The 22,219-nt window shown below is 30.1% G+C and overlaps 1 protein-coding gene across 1 annotated transcript in view; it reads right to left on the bottom strand.

Moving 5' to 3' along the window:
- The window catches only part of LOC143240057 (histone-lysine N-methyltransferase 2C-like), a 154,217-nt gene that overhangs the window by 114,533 nt on the left and 17,465 nt on the right, over positions 1-22,219 (bottom strand). The window contains 11 exon segments of the mRNA XM_076481885.1: positions 466-659; positions 1,893-2,007; positions 4,815-4,992; positions 8,407-8,464; positions 10,167-10,271; positions 11,690-11,799; positions 14,377-14,498; positions 16,925-17,140; positions 18,263-18,347; positions 19,020-19,267; positions 20,483-21,047. Coding sequence (XP_076338000.1) covers positions 466-659; positions 1,893-2,007; positions 4,815-4,992; positions 8,407-8,464; positions 10,167-10,271; positions 11,690-11,799; positions 14,377-14,498; positions 16,925-17,140; positions 18,263-18,347; positions 19,020-19,267; positions 20,483-20,991 — 1,940 coding nt within the window. The 5' untranslated portion in view covers positions 20,992-21,047.

Raw genomic sequence — 22,219 nt, 5'->3', positions numbered from 1 at the left:
AACAGAAATTAAGAAATGGCAAATAAGATTCAGTTTAATGCAAAAGGTCTAATTTTTGTCACATGACAGAACATGCCAAGTAGACCTTAAACCAAAATATAAACCAAACAAATAGTCAAGAGACAATTATTAACTTTTAATCACAGGAAATTCAATACTTAAGGTTTTACACATAACTTTGTTAATTGAAAAATATTATAGGAATAAAGTTCCATTTTTATATTGATTTTTATTCATGTTTTGGACAGTCTACAATCAACATACTAGAAGCATGCATTGCAATACACTGACTGAAAATAGTAGTATCACAGCAATAAATGTATTAAGTCTGGAGAAAATAAAAGTTAATCAGAAGTGGTTGATAGTGCCAAGTGTCAAATATAACAGGTAATATAATGATAACAAGACACATCCTAATAATAAAACTTTGAAATCAGCATAATGTGATAACAAAACACAACTTACTTTCGGCACATTTTACATCGAGTCATTTCTGCCCTTCCAGTACATTGCCGGTAGGCTTTTCCACAAAGAGGACAGGCTATTCCTTTGTTTCTCTGCTGGTAACAGCTGTCACAAACAGTGTAGTTTCTATGCCATCTAGAACTTAGACCATTACCAGGGGTTCGAGAGCCACAGTCTCCACACACACGACAGTTCTTGGATTACACAACAGAAGTTCAGTTAGGTCCCAAGTACATCCAAAAATTAAAACACTCAGAGGCTGAGTTACCTCTTGTTTACATCTTTGAAATTTATAAAGCAACATAATTTCTTTTATTAAACATGCTAAAGCAATTTAGAAACACATTCCAGTATCCATCTTAAGTTTCATGAAAAGTATGTGGCAAAAAAACATCCTTAAATAAAATATATCACATTGCTATAATAAAGATTAATTAATTGTATTATTACTTTATTATAATAAAACAAATTTTACTTTGAAGCCTGTGAATGTAAAAAACAAATGTGCAAGTTATTTTTCCCCTTGCATATACTGTTTTTTACCTTGTGTAGATTATAAGTGCTACAAGTTAATGAAAGTAGGAGCTTTTTGTAAGTAATGTGAAACATGTTACTGTGATTTTGTGACACCACAGATAATTACATCTAATTACTGACAGCAAACACAGAAAATATTTTGGAGTTTTACAAAATCACTTAAGATCATATCTTCATCTAAAAATTAATTATAACTTGCATAAAAAACAGACCAAAATGAGTGCTTTCACAAATTAAATGATATCCCTTTCCTTTGTCTCTGAGAAAATTTGTAAGATTTAGACACTATTATTGTTATTATTATATATATATTTAAAATGTAATTGTTTTAACCAACATTTATTTTTAAACCCTGTAGGGTAAACCATAAACTTTCAATGTTTAACTCTTTGGGTTCGGTGGGCCAAAGTGCACACATTATGAATTTTTTCATTGAAAATTGTTCATTTTACATATTCTTTCTACCCCTAAATCATATTCTGAGTTTAAATTTATAACCTTTAGGTTTCTTGATTTACTGAGATATAAACAAGAAAGTCAAACCCACATCCTGCCACAACATGTCTTTCAAAAATGTCAATAATTCTCTTTGACATTGCTAATGGTCATACTTATAACCAACAGAGAGCAAATTGCACATTATGTATCTCACATAAGCCATCTGTTTTGCTTGAATCACTAAAATCTATAACTACGATCAGAGATCAAGAGATTTGGGTCAAAGGCATTGCTCTGAGATGTTATGTAACCAGTGAGATCTTCACTACAGTTTTTGTACTATCTTACAAAGTGAGCAACAAGGTTTTGGTTTTATAAGATTCATATTTGAAAGCTGCATAAATTACCTTTTAAATAACAAATATATAGGAATTTTAAGTTTTTAGACTTACCTTACATTTCCACCCATTCTTTGGTATACTGTTCATTACAGGAAGCACACAGTGCATATGATAACCTTTATCACAGACATCACAAACAAGCATTTTATTATTGTATCCTGGACTCCTGCATGAAATAGCAAATATTGATTGGTTCTTTTAGCTCTATGGCAATTCATAAATCTACAGTTTCTAAGATAAAAAATGATTCTTCACTATCAGATAGTTCATTTCACATGGTAACATCTGTGAAACCACTTGTGGTAAAAATAAGAAAGTTAATAAATACACCATTAGAAGCAAACATTATAGTCATCACAGTAAACTATAAAGTTACAGCCTTTTTCACCCCAAAATAAAATCAGAATGAACGAGCAAAATTAATGCTTTATCCACTGGAATATTAGATACACTTTAGAACAAAACCTTGTTTTGCGTGGCTTTCTACCAGAATATTTCTGGATAGTGTTGATTGTTGTAAAATGTTTCAACATGAATTTTAAAATTTAAAATGAATGCTGTAATTTGATATATTTCTTATTTCATTGTGCAGAAATCATTTTCAAATGCACAATTTTTATTATAAAGAGTTCTTTAAAAAAAAAAGTACAAGATTTACTGAAACTTAATACTACCTTTTAATTTAATGCACAAAGGCCTGAATCTTTCACATATCATAACATATTTTAGTTACCTTCAACATTTAATTGAACAATTTTCTTATCAACATGTGTCAATAAATTTTTATACTGTTTTAATTTCAAAAACAATTTTTTAAATTCTCAAATTTCACTTTTGTTGCAAAATGACATGCAAGAGTTTTTATTATTTCATCTCTAAGTTTGTATAACATCAATCATATAGCATCTACACTATCTAAGTTACAAATAAACAATTTAGAAATAGTTTTAAAGTCCAATGTACTGTTACAAGATCCTACCTTCTTCACTTAGTAAGATATAAATAAATTGTCCAATCTATAACAGAAATCTTGCCCATATATCCTCAACTTTCAAGGCAGTTTTCAAAACTAAGTGATGTTATTAGACATCCATCAGTCCTTTTAAAATTGGTAGCAATAAATATTAGATTAAAAGCACTGATTGTCAGCAGGTGGGAAGCAAAGATTCATTTTATTTCATAATTTTCAAAATTTCATTTCACAAATCCAGCTATAGTTAATGTTATGGTAGAAACAATAATAAATAAAATATAAGCTTTTACCTTAGCAAAACTTTGACATTTATTTAAAGGGTTTTTGGGATTATTTAAATGCAAATATGCAAATTGTACAATGAAAAGACATCTTAATTTAGCATGAAAATCACCTTGCATTCAGACTATTCAGAGTCCGAGTTAAAATGACTGTAAACTCAATGACAAATTTTTAACAAAAACAATTTACTAAAAAAAATTGAATTTTTATCCTGCATAACAGGTTTACAATAATTAATAAAAACTTTGCAATTATAGATGTATTGTTTCATGGTCACGTATGGTTAACCAGAACAGTCAGAATGACCAAACCCAAATACATGAGGTTAAACTACTATATCAAATAAACAGCAATTTTTTTCTATTATAAAAGTTATAAACAACTACACACACACACACACACACACACACACACACACACACTTTAGTGAAATTAAATAATTACACTTAAATGAAGTTAAATAAGTAAACAAAATCATGAGGAAGGACTGCATTAAAAACAGCAAATCCCAACCTCTGATTAACTGTATTATAACCATAAATTTTTAAGCCAAAACAAATATTAAAATTAAACAAAATATGCTGCATTGTTTAAAAAAGATCCTAGGGTATAAGCTACAACATGGGATTATAAAACGTATCCTAGGTTTCGGAGGTGACTGCAAGTTTGACGATCACAACCATGAGACTAAAAATAAGTGTCACGAATGTCATATATAACAAAATGCAATCAATTTACGTTAATTAAATGATAACCAACACTTCATTACAAGTATGAATATACCATTATAACTAATGTTTTTATAATTTTCATCTAAGAAATTCTACAGCCATTTCACTGTTGTAAAATACGTATACCAAATTTCTACCTAGAATAGGAACCATTAGTTTCTTGACAATTGTGCCCATCACACTGACTTTATATGGCAAACCTTTTACTCCTAATTAGGATTATTTATTAGACTAATAACAGATATCTGTGCCTTTTACATTCCCTAAAGTTAATACCAAATTGTTTCTGAATAGATGGCATGGTTTTATAATAAAGGGAACGTCATACTATCTATATAATTTTAAGAAAAGGTATCAGATTTTACCAGATGTAAAAGATCTTTTACTTTCTCCAACGTAACTATTACCAGCTACACTTAATGTAAATCAAAACTGCTTTTCTGACCATTTCTTCCTTAAGGAAATATTCATCACACAATTTCAACAACAGATATATACAAAAACAAAAGTCACTTTTGGGGAAATATAAAAAAGGGAAGACATTCACATATAATTATAATTTTATTTTTTATTTCATGTTTTAGGCCATAACATTATCCTCCCATTTCTAAAGATAAATATTTTGTTTCTACAAGAATGTTTTTTTCACACTTCTGTTTTCCTGTTTTGACTTTAATATTTATGGAATATACAAGTGTAACAACTTTGTCAAGCTTCTAAAAAATTTCCCAGGGCACTTAATAACCTAAAACTCAGTTACCAACAAAAAGAAAATATTATTCTATAAATACAGAATTTGATATACATTTTAAACCCTTCTTCATCACATGAAACAAATACTTAAGAAATACTCTAATTGAAAACTTCACATTTAACATACTACAATTTGTTCTGATCATTAGGTATGAGTAAATATTAGTAGATGATGGAACAATATTTCAATGTAACCTATCTGAAATCATACATTCTAATCTCCGAGTTTTATACCTGCAGGTCTGGCATATTTTACAGTCTGGACATTGCCATCCTGTTCGTACAACAGGGTTCACAAGTACTGGAGGTTTAAGGCAGTTTCCATGGTAGTGGGAGCCACAAATACTACAAAGAAGAAGTTCTCGGAGATTTCCTGGTTCTTTGCACAAATTGCAGGTAACATTTAAACCATCTAGTAAAAAATATAAAATCAAATAATCCTCTTTTTCTTAATACATATTTCACATTTGTACAATATAGAATACATAAGCATTAAAATATTTTTATAAACTATTCACTTACAAATAATATTTATAACTTAGATGCATACATATGATATTTAAGCATAAAATCAAATTAAATAATTCATTTTGCTTTATGTTCAAGAAATATGTTTTGCATTCTTAATCTTATAATGAAATATAAAAATTCCCATCTCACCATAGTAAGAGAACTATGACATTTGCTCTACAGATATTCCTTCTCTAATTTATTTACCACCTAAGTATGAAATTTAACATTAATTACTCATTACAGTATTGCTATCACTCAATCAAAGCATAACGTCTATAGCTCTCAATCATACATGGTTACAGATCCATAAAATAAAAACTCCACCCCTCATGCATGCCCAGCTGTCATATCCACTCTTTAACAAATTGCCAATAGTTCTTCCTGATATTCAAGGTTTTATTAATTAAATCCAATAGATAAACCAAAGTTTTTAATTATCAAATTATGTATCACATTACACTGTGTTTTGTACACAGAACTGTCTATTTTGCTTCCAGCTCATCCTTTATTCCACAGGGATCACACCAAGTTCAGCCAAACTTTTAACAGCTCTAATCACATAGTTTAAAAGCCAGAAAAATTAACAATTATGTGCCATTGCTGTGTTTTATATGCTATTATTTTGCATTCTTAGGTGCATTACTTAAATCAATAATTATTTAGGACAGTAGTACCATTAGTATAAAAATAAAGTTTCATCGACAGTCAACAGTATAAAAAAAGATCCATGTAAGTATTATATTTCTTGTTTTTAGTCTGCATTCTTTAGTTATTATAAAATTAACTAAAATTAGAAATTTAGTATACTAGATAAGTTAGATTAAGTAAGTTAAAGAAAAAAATAAATTTTAACTAGATAAACTTGCGAGTTGCCCAACCCTTACATAACTCGACAGGGGTACATGATCTACACATTCACAAAGTGGCTTACAGATTGTACCACTGGATTATTTGTCAGACACAGCTCAAGAGGTAAAAAAACAATAAAATTTGAATATTAACAGATGAATACTATTACAATACTCAAACTATTTAGGATAAACATAGGGTTAGAGTAAAGAAAACAACAGACAAAATAGTTTTACTGAAAAAACAAACATTCAAAATTCATTTAGGGTGTTTTAACCCTATGTGTTCAACACCATTTTTAGGACTATTTTTGTGCATGTTAATTATTTATTTAAACCACTTTACTGTCGACATAATTTAATGAAATTATCATCAATTACATTGTAATTCAAAGTTTTATATTATCAAAGTTTTTATTTCATTTCATTCATAAGAAACTTTCCAAATATTATTCACAATTTGAGGTTTCATGTCTCGCCATGCCCTTGCAGTTATGATTTCCAATTTTAAGAGTCGGTACAGAAGAACTTGTATATGTAAATGTAGCCATTCCCCCTGAGGCATTTAAAGTACAGCATACAATGTTTACAAGTTATCCAAGAACATTCCACGAACTTGTCCCTGCAATAATGGTTGTACAATGTTTCTCACTTTAAGCTAGCCACACCCACTTGCAAATTAAAAACTGTATTGCTCAGCAACAATTTAAATTTGAATGGCTTATAACCAACAAAAAGAGCAGATTTCCCATTGGTATCTGAATTAAATGTAGATGAATATATCCATTTACAAATGAGGTAAAATAAAGTTTAATCCAATGATGAGGGCAGGGGCCCTAGCATGTGGTTATTTTTTCTTGCCTTGTACATATTAGTTCGAGAGACAATTAAATTGCATTTCAGTTTTTCATTTATATTTTAGTTAATTATGTATTTCATAATTCATATATGAAAGGATTAAACATTCTAAAATTTATTCTATACTTTTCTCAACTAATTTTCATAAAGTTAGCAAGAGTGTGAACAACCACAATTTTGTTCAAGGCTAAGACTGTCTCTGCCAATATTAACGTTACATCATACACAGGTTCCTGTTAACGTGTGCCAAAACAAATAATATTAAAAAAATATATAAAAGGAAAGCCTTTAAGTAAACTGCAAGTAAAAAGGTATTTATATATATTTCTTAATTTTAGGTATTTCATTGTACTGTACTTTGGTGATAATAGCTACAGTTAGTGATATGGTAGAAAAAATTAAAAATAATTTTACCCTAAAAAAATTTTGATAACCATTTAGAAGGTTATAGAGGTTATGCAAATGAAATGTGAAAACTGTTCGATAATAAATAGTATATTTATGCTGAAAATAAAAATCGCCTTGCTGTGAGTGCAAAACAACTACATTAAATAATGAATTTTTAATAGAAATAGTAAAAACCCCAAAACTTTATACTTTTTCTTGTACTACATACTTTCCTGGAAGTTTTAATCAACTTTTAAACAACCTTATCCACTTGTTTTATTTTTGGAAAGAAACATAGTTATGTAAGATGCTACACTTTGTACCACGTCATTGCTATAGAATTAACAGATTACTTAAATAAGATTTGACAATCTTCGGAGAAAGAAAAATATCTTTAATTTCAACACGAATATCATTTTGATTCCATATCTTCATGGGAAAATTTGTATTGAAAATATTTAATTAGAAAGTCTGATTTTTTTTAATACAATATATTCTTAGCACTTACTTAAAGCTTGTCAAATTTCATAAAGATACACAGAACATATTAAAGTAAAAATATCAAAACTATGAAGGTCAATTTGTGTCACAAACTAGACAACATTGACCGAGTCCTAACAAGAGAGTTAAATGTGTTTATCTCTCTAGTCTCAGTTGGCTTGAAAATTACTGAAAGTAACCTAAATTTAAATGTGGTTCAACATTTTGTCCCTCCACACACAGGCTTTCCTAAATATTATGATAATTTTATAACTTAACAAAGATGCTTCACATAAACATTTATCTACACTTTTAATAAATACATTTTACTTTTGTAACTGCAATAAATTAAAAAAAAACAAACAGTATTATGTATTCATTTATCAGAGATATTCCATACACAACAAATTATAAAACAGAAAATACCTTAACACTATCTTCCACCAAGATAGCAAAATGTATTTGTAATAATTCATCCAATTACTATACTTTAAAATTATTTTACTGTTAAAAAAGGAATAAACATCAATCAAAATGTGTCAATGCATTACCAAATATAATCAGCATCTCTGATTTTGTGAACCACAAATCATTGTGAACAAAACATTAATTTTTATAAGTACCCTACTTTCAATGTAACAAGTTACAAGTTATAACTAACTACTGTTTTACTTAATAAAGGAGAAACTACACTTAACCTTTAACAAAGATTTTTAAGTATGTGGATTTTATTAACTTACCAACTGTGGATGCCAGATTCAGATGCAAAGGACACCAAAGGCTAAGGGTTTTCATATCCTATTAAAAAAATGTTTTACAGCAGAACTAAGTTATATTAACACATGCTTCATTTACTCACAAATAATAATGAAAAAAAAAATCAAAACACATGAATTCCCACATTTTCTAATTTAGCTTTTCAATCATATTTTTCCACAATAAGATATTCCCACTGCAGAAGACAGGTATTTCTTTTATAGTATGACTAACTGATGAAAGAATCAAAACTAAGTGTTTAAGACACTAACTATTCAAGATAAATTGCTGACTTACTTTTTTGTTTTAATAACAACAATAAATTGTATAACTCACAATCTTACAATAGTAATGCACATAATAAATTTGCTACAAATTTAAAAAGTTAGACACAGTCACTGTTCAATGATGAGCAAAACATTGACTGATGAAGTTTTATATTTTTTTCCTACGCTTTAAAACTTTTAGAGATGTACTTGGAAATAGTGAATTTCAAGAAGGATTAGAAAAATAAGGTAATTACCTTTACCCATAACAATTTTCTTTTTGTAAAACCAAAATTCAAAAAACCCATCCCTTCAATCACTACTATTTAAATGTATGATACAGGAAGGTTTTGAGTGTTATACTCCCTTTATTTCAGGTTGAACACGATAAGCCATTCAAGTAAACACAACTCAACTTTACATCTGACTGGCTCAGTCTAGGATCTCATCTACTAACTGACAATTCACCAAATTTCTTGCAGACAAAATAGATGTCTTTTCTGTAACCAAATTAGATAATGGCCCAGGGTTTCTCTTGTTACAGTTTGCAAGCATGAATAAGCAAAGGTCATCTGTATAAAAGGTTTCACATGGAAACCTAGCTCAAGTTGTTACTGCATTTTATAGCATTAAAAATCAGATTCTCTTTTGCTTAAGGGATTTTGCAATAATTTTCACCTTAACTTTCCTTAATTTTAGAGTGAGTGTTGTTTTAGTTTATTTTCATTTTGTAGTTTCACTTATTTGTAGTTTATCTTACAGTGGAAGGGGGCATACTGGACTGGTTTGTTTTGAATTTCACACAAAGCTACACGAGGGCTATCTGCACTAGCTGTCCCCAATTTAGCAGTGTAAGACTACAGGGAAGGCAGCTAGTCATTACCACTCACCGCCAACTCTTGGGCTACTCTTTTACCAACGAATAGTGGGATTGACTGTGACATGATAATGCCCCTACGGCTAAAAGGGTGAGCATATTTGGTGAGACGAGGATGCGAACCCGTGACCCTCAGATTACGAGTCGCACGCCTTAACACGTTTGACTATGCTGGGCCATTTATAAGGGCTTCTGAAAAGTTAATAGAATTGATGTGTCAGGGTTATCAACTATTCATTATATACCACAATGGTGATTTTAGTGAAGGTTTGCGGTGGAAGAAAGTAAATACTAGATACAATACACAGGGATATTAAGGGAAAAAAAAATAACAGCAACTACAGATATGTATCTTGGAAGTTACATAGATTATGCAAGTGTAATATGCAAACTGTATAATGGACAAATATGTTTTTGTTCTTCATGTATACTTGCACTCTGACTATTCAGAGTTAAGGCCTGACTGATGTTTATAATTCAGACTTATCTTGAATACAAACTTCTGTAACATAATTTTTCTGTCTACAAAAACACTTGCATATTTTACTTAAAGCTTGTCACATACTCATTAATTTAGCACATGCAAACAGATAAACGGTACCTGAAAACCTCCAGATCCTGCAGCACATGGATAATGATACACATGGTCACACTTGTTTTCTTTACATCTAATAGTAGCCCCAACTGTTTTACAATAACTGCATCTCTACAGAAATATCACCCTCATTAATATTGTACTAGACAGATCAGCAAGAATAAGTAACAAGTTTTACAGAATTATATATATATATATATATATATACAGATAGATTTAAAACTTGAGGTCCACTTACACAACTTAAAAAATAAAATAAATAGGTCTGAACTCAAGATTAAATATTTATTTCAACAGGTAACACCAGACTTGCCTACCCATAAAGTTTGCTCTCAGTAGCATTTGCCTGTCAACTGGTCAATTTTCAGTAGCACAGATATCATCCTTCTTGAGAGGGGTGGATGAATGCATTCTCCATTACGACTGCAATAACACATTTGAAAACTCAAAAGAGTGAAGTGCTGATCAATGTACACTATAAACTGACCTCACCAGATCCCTTGTGTTGTGATCCCTTCTGTTACCTCAGAAAAATCACTTTTGGGCAGTCGCTGAAAACTCATGCTTGATTTGCAATGGCCAATGGCTTGCTTCATGCATAATGTACATGCATACTCAATAGCTCATCAGGGCTCACTTGCAGTTGCACAAGGAAAATTTTGACCGAAATAAAGACTTTGAACAAACTGAGTACACTACACAATCCCACAACCACAGCTACTTCAAAATTACCACAGCCCCATAGTCAGAGAGCATATAACATAGTAGCTACACTGAGATTGTAGCAGTAGGCAGGTCTGTAAAACTTTCACATCAAAGTTACCCTTTAACTGACGTCTATATAATGATCTTGCTTTATTTTTGATTGAAACACCTTTCTATCAAATTTGTTTAATGTGCCACATTATCTATTTATAAAAATGTAAAATCATTTGCATTTCTAGTGAAATTACATGCATAACGAGCATCATCTACAAGTCTTTTCCTTCACTTACTGATAAGTATTGTTTTGAAAAACAAGAAAAATAAAATTATGAGAAACCTTTAACAATTACCATTCACTGCTTGTTACATACATAACTGGTTTAATGAAAACCCAATGGAAAAAAGTTCTCAATTTGTTTTTATTAAATTTCAATAAGTACAAGTTGCTCTATGTCAATTTAATGTTAAGAAAGAACTCCAAAAGACATAATTGTTTATTATATCAAAAACTTACATACAAATGAAAAATAACTGTTATAAAAACATCCAAACTTTACACCACTATTGCTTTGTCATATGAAATATGGTAGATTACTATTTAGAACAAAACTTGTACTACGAGTATGGATAGCAGCTTCAGAAACTGTTACCTTTCATCAATTAAAATAGATAGAGAATATATCTCACGTAGTAAAGCTTTAAATTATTTCATGTGAGGTAGAAGACTTGAGTTTCTTTACTTAACAAGCAAGTAAAATGAAGAATTTTTTCTACTTGGTAGAAATTAGGTGCATTCTGTCACATGTATAATGAAACCCACACACCTGACTCATTCCTGCAAAAACAGCTTTTTCAATATTAGCAAGACCACAATCCTCTGTGTGACACACCCCCTCTGACCAGGTAGCACACCAATGATGAGCATAAAAATGTCCTATAATAATTTTAAAAACTGGTTATCTTAAAAGCTGACATTTTCAGTATAAACACAGAAACACGAAATCCATTAGTTGAAACACACTGTATTAAACTTATGATTCTATGTAAACAGTGGTAGGCCTAATTAGAATCACTTGAAGAACAGGTGGTATAATAAATAATAAAATCCACAATCTGAATTTATGTTACTGTTTTTAACATTTTTCTCTTAACCTTTTCCAAGATGGCTCTGATAGCTACATTGTACTGCAACATTAATCAACCATTATTTCAAGAAGTATTACTTTTAGTAAAATAAAGTTGCGTGATGTAAGAATGTCATCTGTTTATAGGGGACACTAAATACTGAACTTTGCTGGTCACTAAGCACTAAATAAGGCTTTTCTTAACAATCTTTACAACCGTATAAATTAGGGTTGCAGACAAACCTTAAAATAAGTATAAATGTCTAGTCTTTGACAATAAATACTCGGTCAGAGAGTGATAAAAATCATTTGAAAAAAATTCATTTACGATCTTAGCAAACACTGTTTTACAGTCACCTAAACACAACTTAAAAATATAATAGGATTATATATTGTTAAAATTAAGACAGACTGACAACAAGGTTTGTTAGAAGTCAATACTGTCAGTGGCTGTTTCAGCAGGTTTTCTGTTTGGACCTGGCAGTAGATGTCTGTGACTTGGAGATAAATTTCAACAAGAAAACAACAGTTCACAGCCCAGTTGTTTAAAAATAATATATTAAAGCAAGTCAAACATACATACAAATGTTTGTTACACTGATGGTTATTACAACTGCATCAACAGCTCCAAATAATTGTTTTGTTTTTTTGTCAAAATCACCACAGGCTGATTTAATTACTTTGGAACACAACTGACAAGATTAATTATTTTTCTCTATACTGTTACCACAGTACAGTTTGTGATACTTTCATACTTTAAAACTTGCACTACATAAAATATCTAAATTACAACACTCACATTAAAATTAAACTGAAATAGTCATGTATATGTAACAGGTTCAACAGGAAAACTAAGGACTAAACTTCTTTTGTGAATGATGTTTAAGTCAGAAACCATTACACCTGCTTTGAAGTTAAACTGTTCTTCCTAAAGTGCTCTAGAATGTTGATGTTAAAAGGTATGACCAGTAATGGTTTGGTTTGAATTCCATGCAAAGGTATATGAGTGCTATCTGTCTTTAATTTAGCAGTGTTAGCAGTGAAAGGCTACAGGGAAGGCTACTTTTTTACCAATGAATAGTGGGAATAATCATCACATTATAACAACCTCATGGCTGAAATGATGAGCATTTTTGGTTGAATTGGGATTTGAACCTGCGACTCTCACATTGTAAACCGAGCAACTTTACTACCAGACTACACCTATCCATATACATATCAATAACACAATTGTGATCTTTTTATGATATTTATCATACAATTATTTTGACATCAACGTAAAAGCTAAAAATAAATTGCTGCTAAAGTATTTTCTAGCTTTACTTATTTATATTTTAATTGATAATTATCAAAAACAACCAGAAGGTTTATGATAATTAAGGATGGTAAAAGAGTATTCTTTCAACTTTTTGGATGAAAAGAAAACCATCCTATTTCATGTATCAAGATAATTCCATATGCCTTTTTCACACATCACCTTACATACTGAACAAATACACACTAAAAATTTAGAGCTGCATGTAATCAACAGTTGTCAACCAAACATAACTTGTTTGTGCAACTGTATATTTAGTTTATTAATCAAATCAATGGTATTTACAAACTTTTCAATGAACAAATCGTATTTGCACAGTAAAAGTGATTTTTCACTGACAAATTAGAGAAATGCCCTTACATGATTTAACCTAGAACTGAATCTCAATTGTCACAATACATCAGATTTTCATTGAAAGATGGCAACTGAAAACTCCACCCACCTTTCATTTCTAAACAAATCAAATTACTAGCTAGAAGAGAATGTTAAATGTGTTACTGCTACATTGCTGCACTCTTAAATCAGTGATTATTACCAGAACTTAGTTTGTTTGGTTTGTTTTGAATTTTACGCAAAGCTACATGAGGGCTATCTGCACTAGCCATCCTTAATTTTGCAGTTTAAGACAAGAGGGAAAGCAACTAGTCACCACCACCCACCACCAACTCTTGGACTACTTTTTACCAATGAACACTGGGATTAACCATTACATTATAATGCCCCCACTGCTGAAAGAGGAGTGTATTTGGTATGACGGGAATTTGAACCCTCAGATTACGAGTCCAGTGCCTTATCACCTAGTTATGCTGGGCCAATACTAGAACTTGGTGAATCATACCCATAAAAAACAGACTTGTTAAGGGTAAGATTTAATATAACATATCTGTTTTATTATAATAGCACTAATAAAATGTTAATTTCAAATTTCAATTTTTGAATAAACTGTCACAGCAGAAACTGTTATATATGTTGTAATTATTGTTTTTAATGAAGGTACAGGTCTTACAAATTGTCTCAGCTACAGTCTTATAAAACTTTAATATTAGGGTATCTAAAACATAAACAACAATACCTGATGGTTCAAAGAGCATGGACGGATCAGGTTCATCAGGAAAACCCAAAATCTCCAACTCATCAACAGGATTATTACATGAATGACATCCATCTCCTAATCTAGGTGATTTGATCCTTTCCCTTAAGTTTCAAGAATTCATCAGGTTTTCATTAAAGATAAATAAATTTCATTTCTTCTTGACACACATGTACATACACAAAATTAAAAATTACAGACAGCCAAATGCACTTTTACGTAATATCATACATTAATGCTATATTTACTTTACCTAAATATGTCTACAAGAATAACAAAGTTCAGTTAATTTAAGATCAAATGACAACCTAATTTGTGTCAAACTCAGAACATTTTTTTTTTATAAAACAGAAAATTCACTTTAAAAGGAAGTTACAAAAAAAAAGATTGAAAGAGAAAATTTAGATTGTATAACAAGTGAATTGTCTTCAGAAAATAACAGTGATTGCATAAACTAGCAACAAAACTAATCGATGTTTAATAAATCAACAAATATAACATGTGAACCTAACTGAAAGTGTTCATGTCTTATTTTCTTTCAAGTTCTGAGATTGTAGTGGCATTTAAGCTAAAAAGTAAGCACTGAATAAGAAACATTCTAAGAATAGCTGATTTAGAAAAAAACCTTCAAAGAACTAGCTATAAAAGTGTGCAGCTTTTCATTAGAAGGTACCACTTTGAAAACTGCACAAAACACATTACTTTTTCATAAATCATATTATATAAATTAGATGACAACTATTATAAATGGTGAAATAAAGTTTATAACCCTGGATTGTTTTTTTTAACCAAAGAAGGTAAATTACACATTATGAGAATTTCAAGTATGACCACATGATTGTCTCTCAGAATTGTTTAGGATATTTCTTATGTATATACATAAGGCTATGATTTTGATTTTTGTTTCAATAAGAGTCTCAAATACTTGTTTTCATAATTGTGAACTTTGAACTTTTCTGTTTCTTGTTGGGAATGGGAATTCACCCTGAAAGTTTTAAGTTTCCACAAACATGCAGAAGTTAACAAATACAAGTTACATGGAAGTGTTGACAGTACAGTCTTTTTACTCTACTTGTACCATTTTCTTTAATCCTGCATTAATGCACTTACTGTATTGAACAGCCTGCACAACATGGGGTTGAGCCACATCCCATACCAATAAACTGAAGACAAAACATTTAGTTTCATTATATTATTAATCTAAGTTTATATTTAAAGTAAGCATATTGTGAATGATTCTAGAGAACATTATTTATTTTTTATGTTCTGATTGTGTTAATAAAGGAATGACAGAAAACATTGGTTACTGACGCTTGATGTCTCTTTATTTACACAAAATAAAATGATTAAAAAATTAAAAAATATTTTTTATCTAAACCTTTTCCTACAAATTAATTTGAACTAAAAAGCTCATTGATTCAAAAATATCAATGAAAATGATAAATAATAGAGAGATAGTTAATCCAAAAACATTCCTTGGTTCAGTACCATAGAGTATTTTTCTCTCAACTCAGCTGGGATAGAAATGGGGGGAAAACTAGAAGTGTACTCTATTGGCAGTTTTAGGAAGCCACCAGGAACAGCAAAATGCCTAAGTGCTTCGATTTGCTTTTGGGACTGTTTACAAAATGTTAGGGGTAGAAGAAACCCTAGAATAAGAATGTAGGGTTAAGAATACTGTGCTATTACTTTCTTGTTTCAAATATCACAAGGATAACAAAACAGGCCCTACCATCCATGTATTTTTCAAACTCAAAAACTGGCACTAAATAATTAAATCATTCCAATATGAAATTGCAGAATTAATGGTTTTCATTGACTATTTATAAATATGTCTCATGCAGAAATGAAATTATTTAAGAAAATAAAAGGAGCATGACCTGTTTTTATTGACTATTTATAAATATGTCTGATGTCTTTATTTAAGAAAATAAAAGGACCATGACCTGTTTATTTAGATCAGTAAACTTCTGTAAGCAACACTCGGACCTTCTTTTTTTGGCAATTTCTGGAACTATCCAATACAAATACTCAGTTTTAAGAAAATCAGTGATGACGAGAAACCCACTTGTTGAGAAATTTATATGCAAAAACGGCTCGTTTTTGAGTTTTAAGAAAGGTTTTTTTCTCAATTTGAAAAACAAAACAAAAACACTTCTAATATATCCACCAAGTTTCCCACAGAATATAAAAACATACATCTCTAAACTATTATTTGTCAAAAGTCTGTGTGTGTGCTCACTTTCAGCAGACAAGCCACTGTACCAGTTAACAAAAGGTGGCATGATTTTCTTAAGACCCCTGGGAGTAACAAAGAGGTTTCAGCACTCCCATATAACCTCCCTATGTCTTCCTATGTGGGGAATACGTAAAGCAGCGAGTAAACCTCCTGAAACTGGTTAGAATTTGGAATTTCAGAGAAAGATATTAGATTTCTGTACTTATTTACTAAAACGTAATAATGATTGAGAGTTTTCTAATTTAATATTGCTAATAACAAAATTCAGCAAAAATAGAACTTAAAACAAACCTTGTGTTTTTGAGTTGACCACAATTTCGCCTTTCTGACAAAATCTTTGAAGACTTTTCTTGCAGAACACCGTCATCATTTTTACAAGAGCCCTGCTGTAATTTTGTACTCTTTTTAAATGGATTAAATCCCAATGCAGATTCAAAATACTTCAGTTCACCTTGACCTAGCACACTTCTCTCACAAAGGTTACAGAAGGCACATACTTTTCCAGGCCTTAATTTGGAGTAAACAAGTTTATAACTATTAATATTTGTTTAGATAAAAACAAATTACCAGATGTTACAATTACAACAACTCTTACAAGGTTTACTTATCAGTCCTATCAATTACTAAGCTGGTACACCTCATTTCTCAATGCATAATATAACTGATATGCATTCTAGTTATATATCCATTCCATAAAAATGATTCAGAAAATTCAAATGTTCACACAGTTTCCTGATCCTAGAAACACATGAATAGCAACAAATTTGTATTAGAAAAAGTGTTAACACCACAAATAATTTATAGCATTTTAAGTGCATCATATCAACATAAATCTGGTTTTTGATTTATGCAATCTACCAAGTAAATCCATTCAAAATATATTTCATAAATAAATCAACAATACAAAATCAAACCATAATGTAAATTATTAATATTATTATTAGAGTAACAAGTATATGTTTGTTGATCACTAAGCCTTTATTTTCAACAGAGGAAAAGGTGAATGGATCTTTAAATGACTTTAAGCAGAAGTATTTGTGCAAAGCAGTGTTTCTGAAAATATTTACTATTTCAGTGCTAAGCGTAAGTACACATTCTGTACCAAAAACTTCGTCCCTAATATATACAAAACTATGGGTGTTAAAACTGACAAGAATGTTAACCATCTTGAATCACTATTATATCAAAAGTTTATGTACACACAAAACTACAATGGATAACAAATAAACTTAAGAATTACAAAAACTTTAATTTTGGAGTCTAAGTCCAAAAGATCCAGTTCAATTCATACTTTGGTCAATGTATGTTATTGGGTTATACAATATCTGGAGAATGCCACTCTTCATCAGTAGCCCTGAATACAAGTTACTCGAAGAGAAATAAACTGGACCTATATCACAGTGAAAAATATCAAATATATCCAAGTGTATAGGTTTTTCTTGTAGTAACTATGAACACTTTCACACCAAAAAATACATTAAAATTTTAAATCATAGTGTCATCAAACAATATTTAAATGGTTTATTAAAAGCAAAAACGTTCACCTTCAATATTTGTTCAAGCATTCCCTTTTAAATTGTCATAAAACAAAACAACTTTATTAAAATCCTGCATGATCACAGCAATTACCATTTTTCTTGGAAATTCTTTATAGTTCTTTCTCCCTGAGAAGAACTGTAAGGAACTATTGTGGACGATTCTGATGACATAACACCTGCATCCAGAAAAATACATACACATACAGATGTGTATATTAACACCATACTAAACGGTTTTATTTCTAAAATAAAACACAAGTGATAAATTATTTATCAATTAACACTGAAATACTTCCTAACAAAACTCGTGTTAATTGCATTGTTTTCTGAATATTACTGGGAAAACAGTTGTCCTAAAATTATCACAGTGATTAAGTGGATTGACAATATGGAAAATAAACACATCACTCCAGTCAGTATGCATGACAAAGTATAATATTTTTTGTGCTTGAAAAAATTTAAATTTCACAAATATTAAAGTTACAAGACAAATAACTATAGAGAGAGAGTCCAATATGAGTTTCAAATGTAATAAGTAACCTAAGTTAACAAAGACCTATGCAATCCACAACTGCAACTTTATTATAATATTTTTATCCATTGTCATGTTACAAAACCTATTGTATTATTTACAGTAAAATGTATTTCAATTATTTATTTCTAGTTAAAATCAACTAAAGTATTACATTATAGTCGAAAGCTGCTCATTTTCATATATTTTCTTACAAGAACACATAGCCAACAGAAACTTAAATTTACCAGGTAATCTTTTCCATATTTCCATATAAAATATTCAAAATATTACACCACAACAATTTTTAATCCTTTATAATATTCTATCCACTTACTTGTTTGCATTAAAATATCTTGTTCAAGATGAACAGGCTTCTTTGACACTTCAAAGTTTATTGACTGAGAGAAAATACGACTAGTAGGCAACACACTTGGTGTAAGTATCTCCGTTTCACCAGCAACTTTATCACCTTGGATAGAGCTTGTTACAGATGGCTGTGATGGGAGACAAACACTATGTGAACTTCCAAATGAACTCTCCCATTCTGGTTTCCTGCTACGTATCCTAGGTCGTCCACGGAATCTAAATTAAATAATATAAGTATGGCATTTAAAATACCTTTCCATGTGTATTTTCTAAATTGTTATAAACAAATGAATTCAATATAATAATAAAAAAAACAACAACAGTAAATGGTCAATGCTTCAGCCACACATTTTTTTTATTGAGACTGAGTACAATAAGAAACAAAACGTATATTAAATTATAATATATATGGATAAAAGGCCAAGTTCATGGCACAATATGAGAAATAAAGTACAAGTAAACTGAAGACATGAACTGGAAAAACTTGTGGGCCGACAGCTATCAATGAATAATGATGACGTGTTACAGAACAAAGTAAACAAAAACCAAAATAAAAACTTGTATTTATTCATTTTATTCAAGTTTCAGTTGTTTAATCAATCAAAGGAAATAATGCCATCTGCAATCATGAAGTAAACATATCATCTATCTTAAGAGTAACCATCAACTATAAATTTTTACTTGATTTTTTAAAACTTAATTGCCTTCTCCAATTATCCATACTTCATTTATCTATGAGCATCAATTACATCAATTAGTGTCACCAAGTAATACTTGATTAATGAAACACATGGTGAAATGATTAATTACACAAAAATAATCAACTAATCAAATTTAGTTTTCAATTAACCCAACTAACCATGTAATAAATATATTTCCACAATAATTTATTATTATTATTTTTCTTTAATTCAAGATTATTCAGTTTAACCAATACGTGTAATAACTCCTAAAAATAAATAATCAAAATTAATGTTTTTCATTGCTACAATTATTCCATTTTCATATGAGAATAATCAATTAGTTAAATGTAATCAAATAACAAGTCCAATGACCAATTCCACTCATTGTCCAATTTTAATCTATGTTATTATCTTTTTATTGTCTTTTTTCTTTTCCCACTTCATTTGTTTTACAAACCATTCATTACCAAATCTCTAATTGGTTCCTACCTACCAAGAACTTCCATTTCGTTGTGTGCTTTGGAACTTCAATAACCAGGAATTACTGTCTACTTTCATATATAATTATGTACTGTTTTACATTTTGTTACATAATTATAAGGAATCTTTGTACCAAATATTGACTGAACAGCTGTTTTTCTTTACAGTGTTTTTAACCAGCTCTTTGCATTTTCATATTTTACTACTGTCTTCCATTTATTAATGTACAATATAAACTAAAACAAACCAGATTGCTCTAAGAACATACTTTTTCTTCCTCTGAACTGGATAACTCCCATCTTTGCGAGGTCTACCTCTTCCTCTTCTCAATGGAGCCACACACTGAAGTGGGAGTGTCAAACGTGACTTATTTAAACAGAAAGGCTGAGTAGAACAATGATTAAATTCTTTTGAAGTTTCAATCCCTGAGGTGTGGGAGTTCAGATCAAGACATCTTTCAGTACTACCACCCAGCTGTTCATCTCCAGAAATCAGAACTGGTTCACCAGGAATGAGGTTTTCACTATGAACATTTGGATACAATTCTTTAGTTGAACTGACTGATATATCAAGGGTTGATGGCTTTGAAGAAACTGTGTTTAAAGTATTTGTGGATGATACTCGGAAAGTATTTTGTTTTTTAGTCTTTAAATTCTGATCTCTTGCAGGCTCAGGCTCCAACTGGCTTACAGCTAATCCTGAATTATCTAATACATTTGTTTTATTATCTTCAGGAATGTCTTTATGAAAACACCCCTCTTCCTCTTGTCTCTCCATTCTAGCTTTTCATCTTAGCTTATTAAAGACAGGACTGATATGTATACACTGGAAACCTGTGGGAAAAGAAAAACTAACTTAAACCTGTAATAGACACACAAACAAAATCCATGCCTGTATGATATTGTCTATTTATATGCAATATAATATCTTACAGATTTAAATGTGTTACACTTCTGAACTACTGATTTTCATGATGATGGTGGATATACATAAAAACTGCTTCAAAATTTTGGATGCAAATTAGACATTGTACAACAAAGAGAAATCTAGCATCTCACATATAAATTCTCAGCTATTTGTTCTAAATTAATACTGAAGAATTATCTGATAAAAACAATTAGCTTTGTTAAAATGACATATCCAAGTCAAGTACAGCTTAAATAAAAGTTTAGCAAAAAGCAAGCTTTATAGTGAATACAAACCATGTCACATTAAATGTTAATTTAAAAAAAATTAATTAATTAAAATTTGCCTCTGATAGCAACAACAGCATTAGCTTAAACCTAGATTATAAAAAATGTACATAAAAAAGTAAGAACTGGGTAATTAACTCAGTTAATATAATCAATTACCTCTGAGCACCAATTGGCATCATATAAAAATTAACAGTTAATCAAAATTACAAATGAATGGGTTAGTGCCACGTAAATAATCAACCAATACAGATTAATGTTTATTGATTACTTAAATTATCCAGGTAACTCAAATATTGTCATTATGATATCTTGTTAGTTTCAATTAATTCAGATTTGTTCAGTTTTAAGTTATTAGTTTCAGGACTCCTGTAAATTATGAACCAAATCAACATCAGTGTTTCTGATTAGTGCTATTTTCTGATTGCTCCAACTATTGAAGTATTTAAACTTATAGTTATTATGATTTTTCTTTATTATCATTTACTATTTCAAGCTTCTTTAACTTGAAAAATTAGTGTAGCAATACACAAAAACAAAACTAAGTGAAATTAGTACTAATTATTCCAACTAACCAAGTACCATAACCGAGACACTGCTAAGGAGTAATTATCATTTTTTTTCAATTAATTCAAGTTTCTTTTAGCTTCAGGCTGCCATGACCAACAACTGGGTTGGTTGTTACCACCTAGTTAAACTCCCTCTGGCCAGTAGTTCAAAAGTATGGATGAGGCTTTACTACAATTCAAACAAATTTGTTCAACATCAGATACATATCAACTGAGCTCATGTACAACACAACAGCTAGTATA

The sequence above is a fragment of the Tachypleus tridentatus genome, chromosome 13 (assembly GCF_004210375.1).
Source record: "Tachypleus tridentatus isolate NWPU-2018 chromosome 13, ASM421037v1, whole genome shotgun sequence".
NCBI classification, from domain to species: Eukaryota; Metazoa; Arthropoda; class Merostomata; order Xiphosura; family Limulidae; genus Tachypleus; species Tachypleus tridentatus.
Note: the sequence above shows the minus strand (reverse complement) of the source record. Positions and strands in the feature narration are given on the sequence as shown.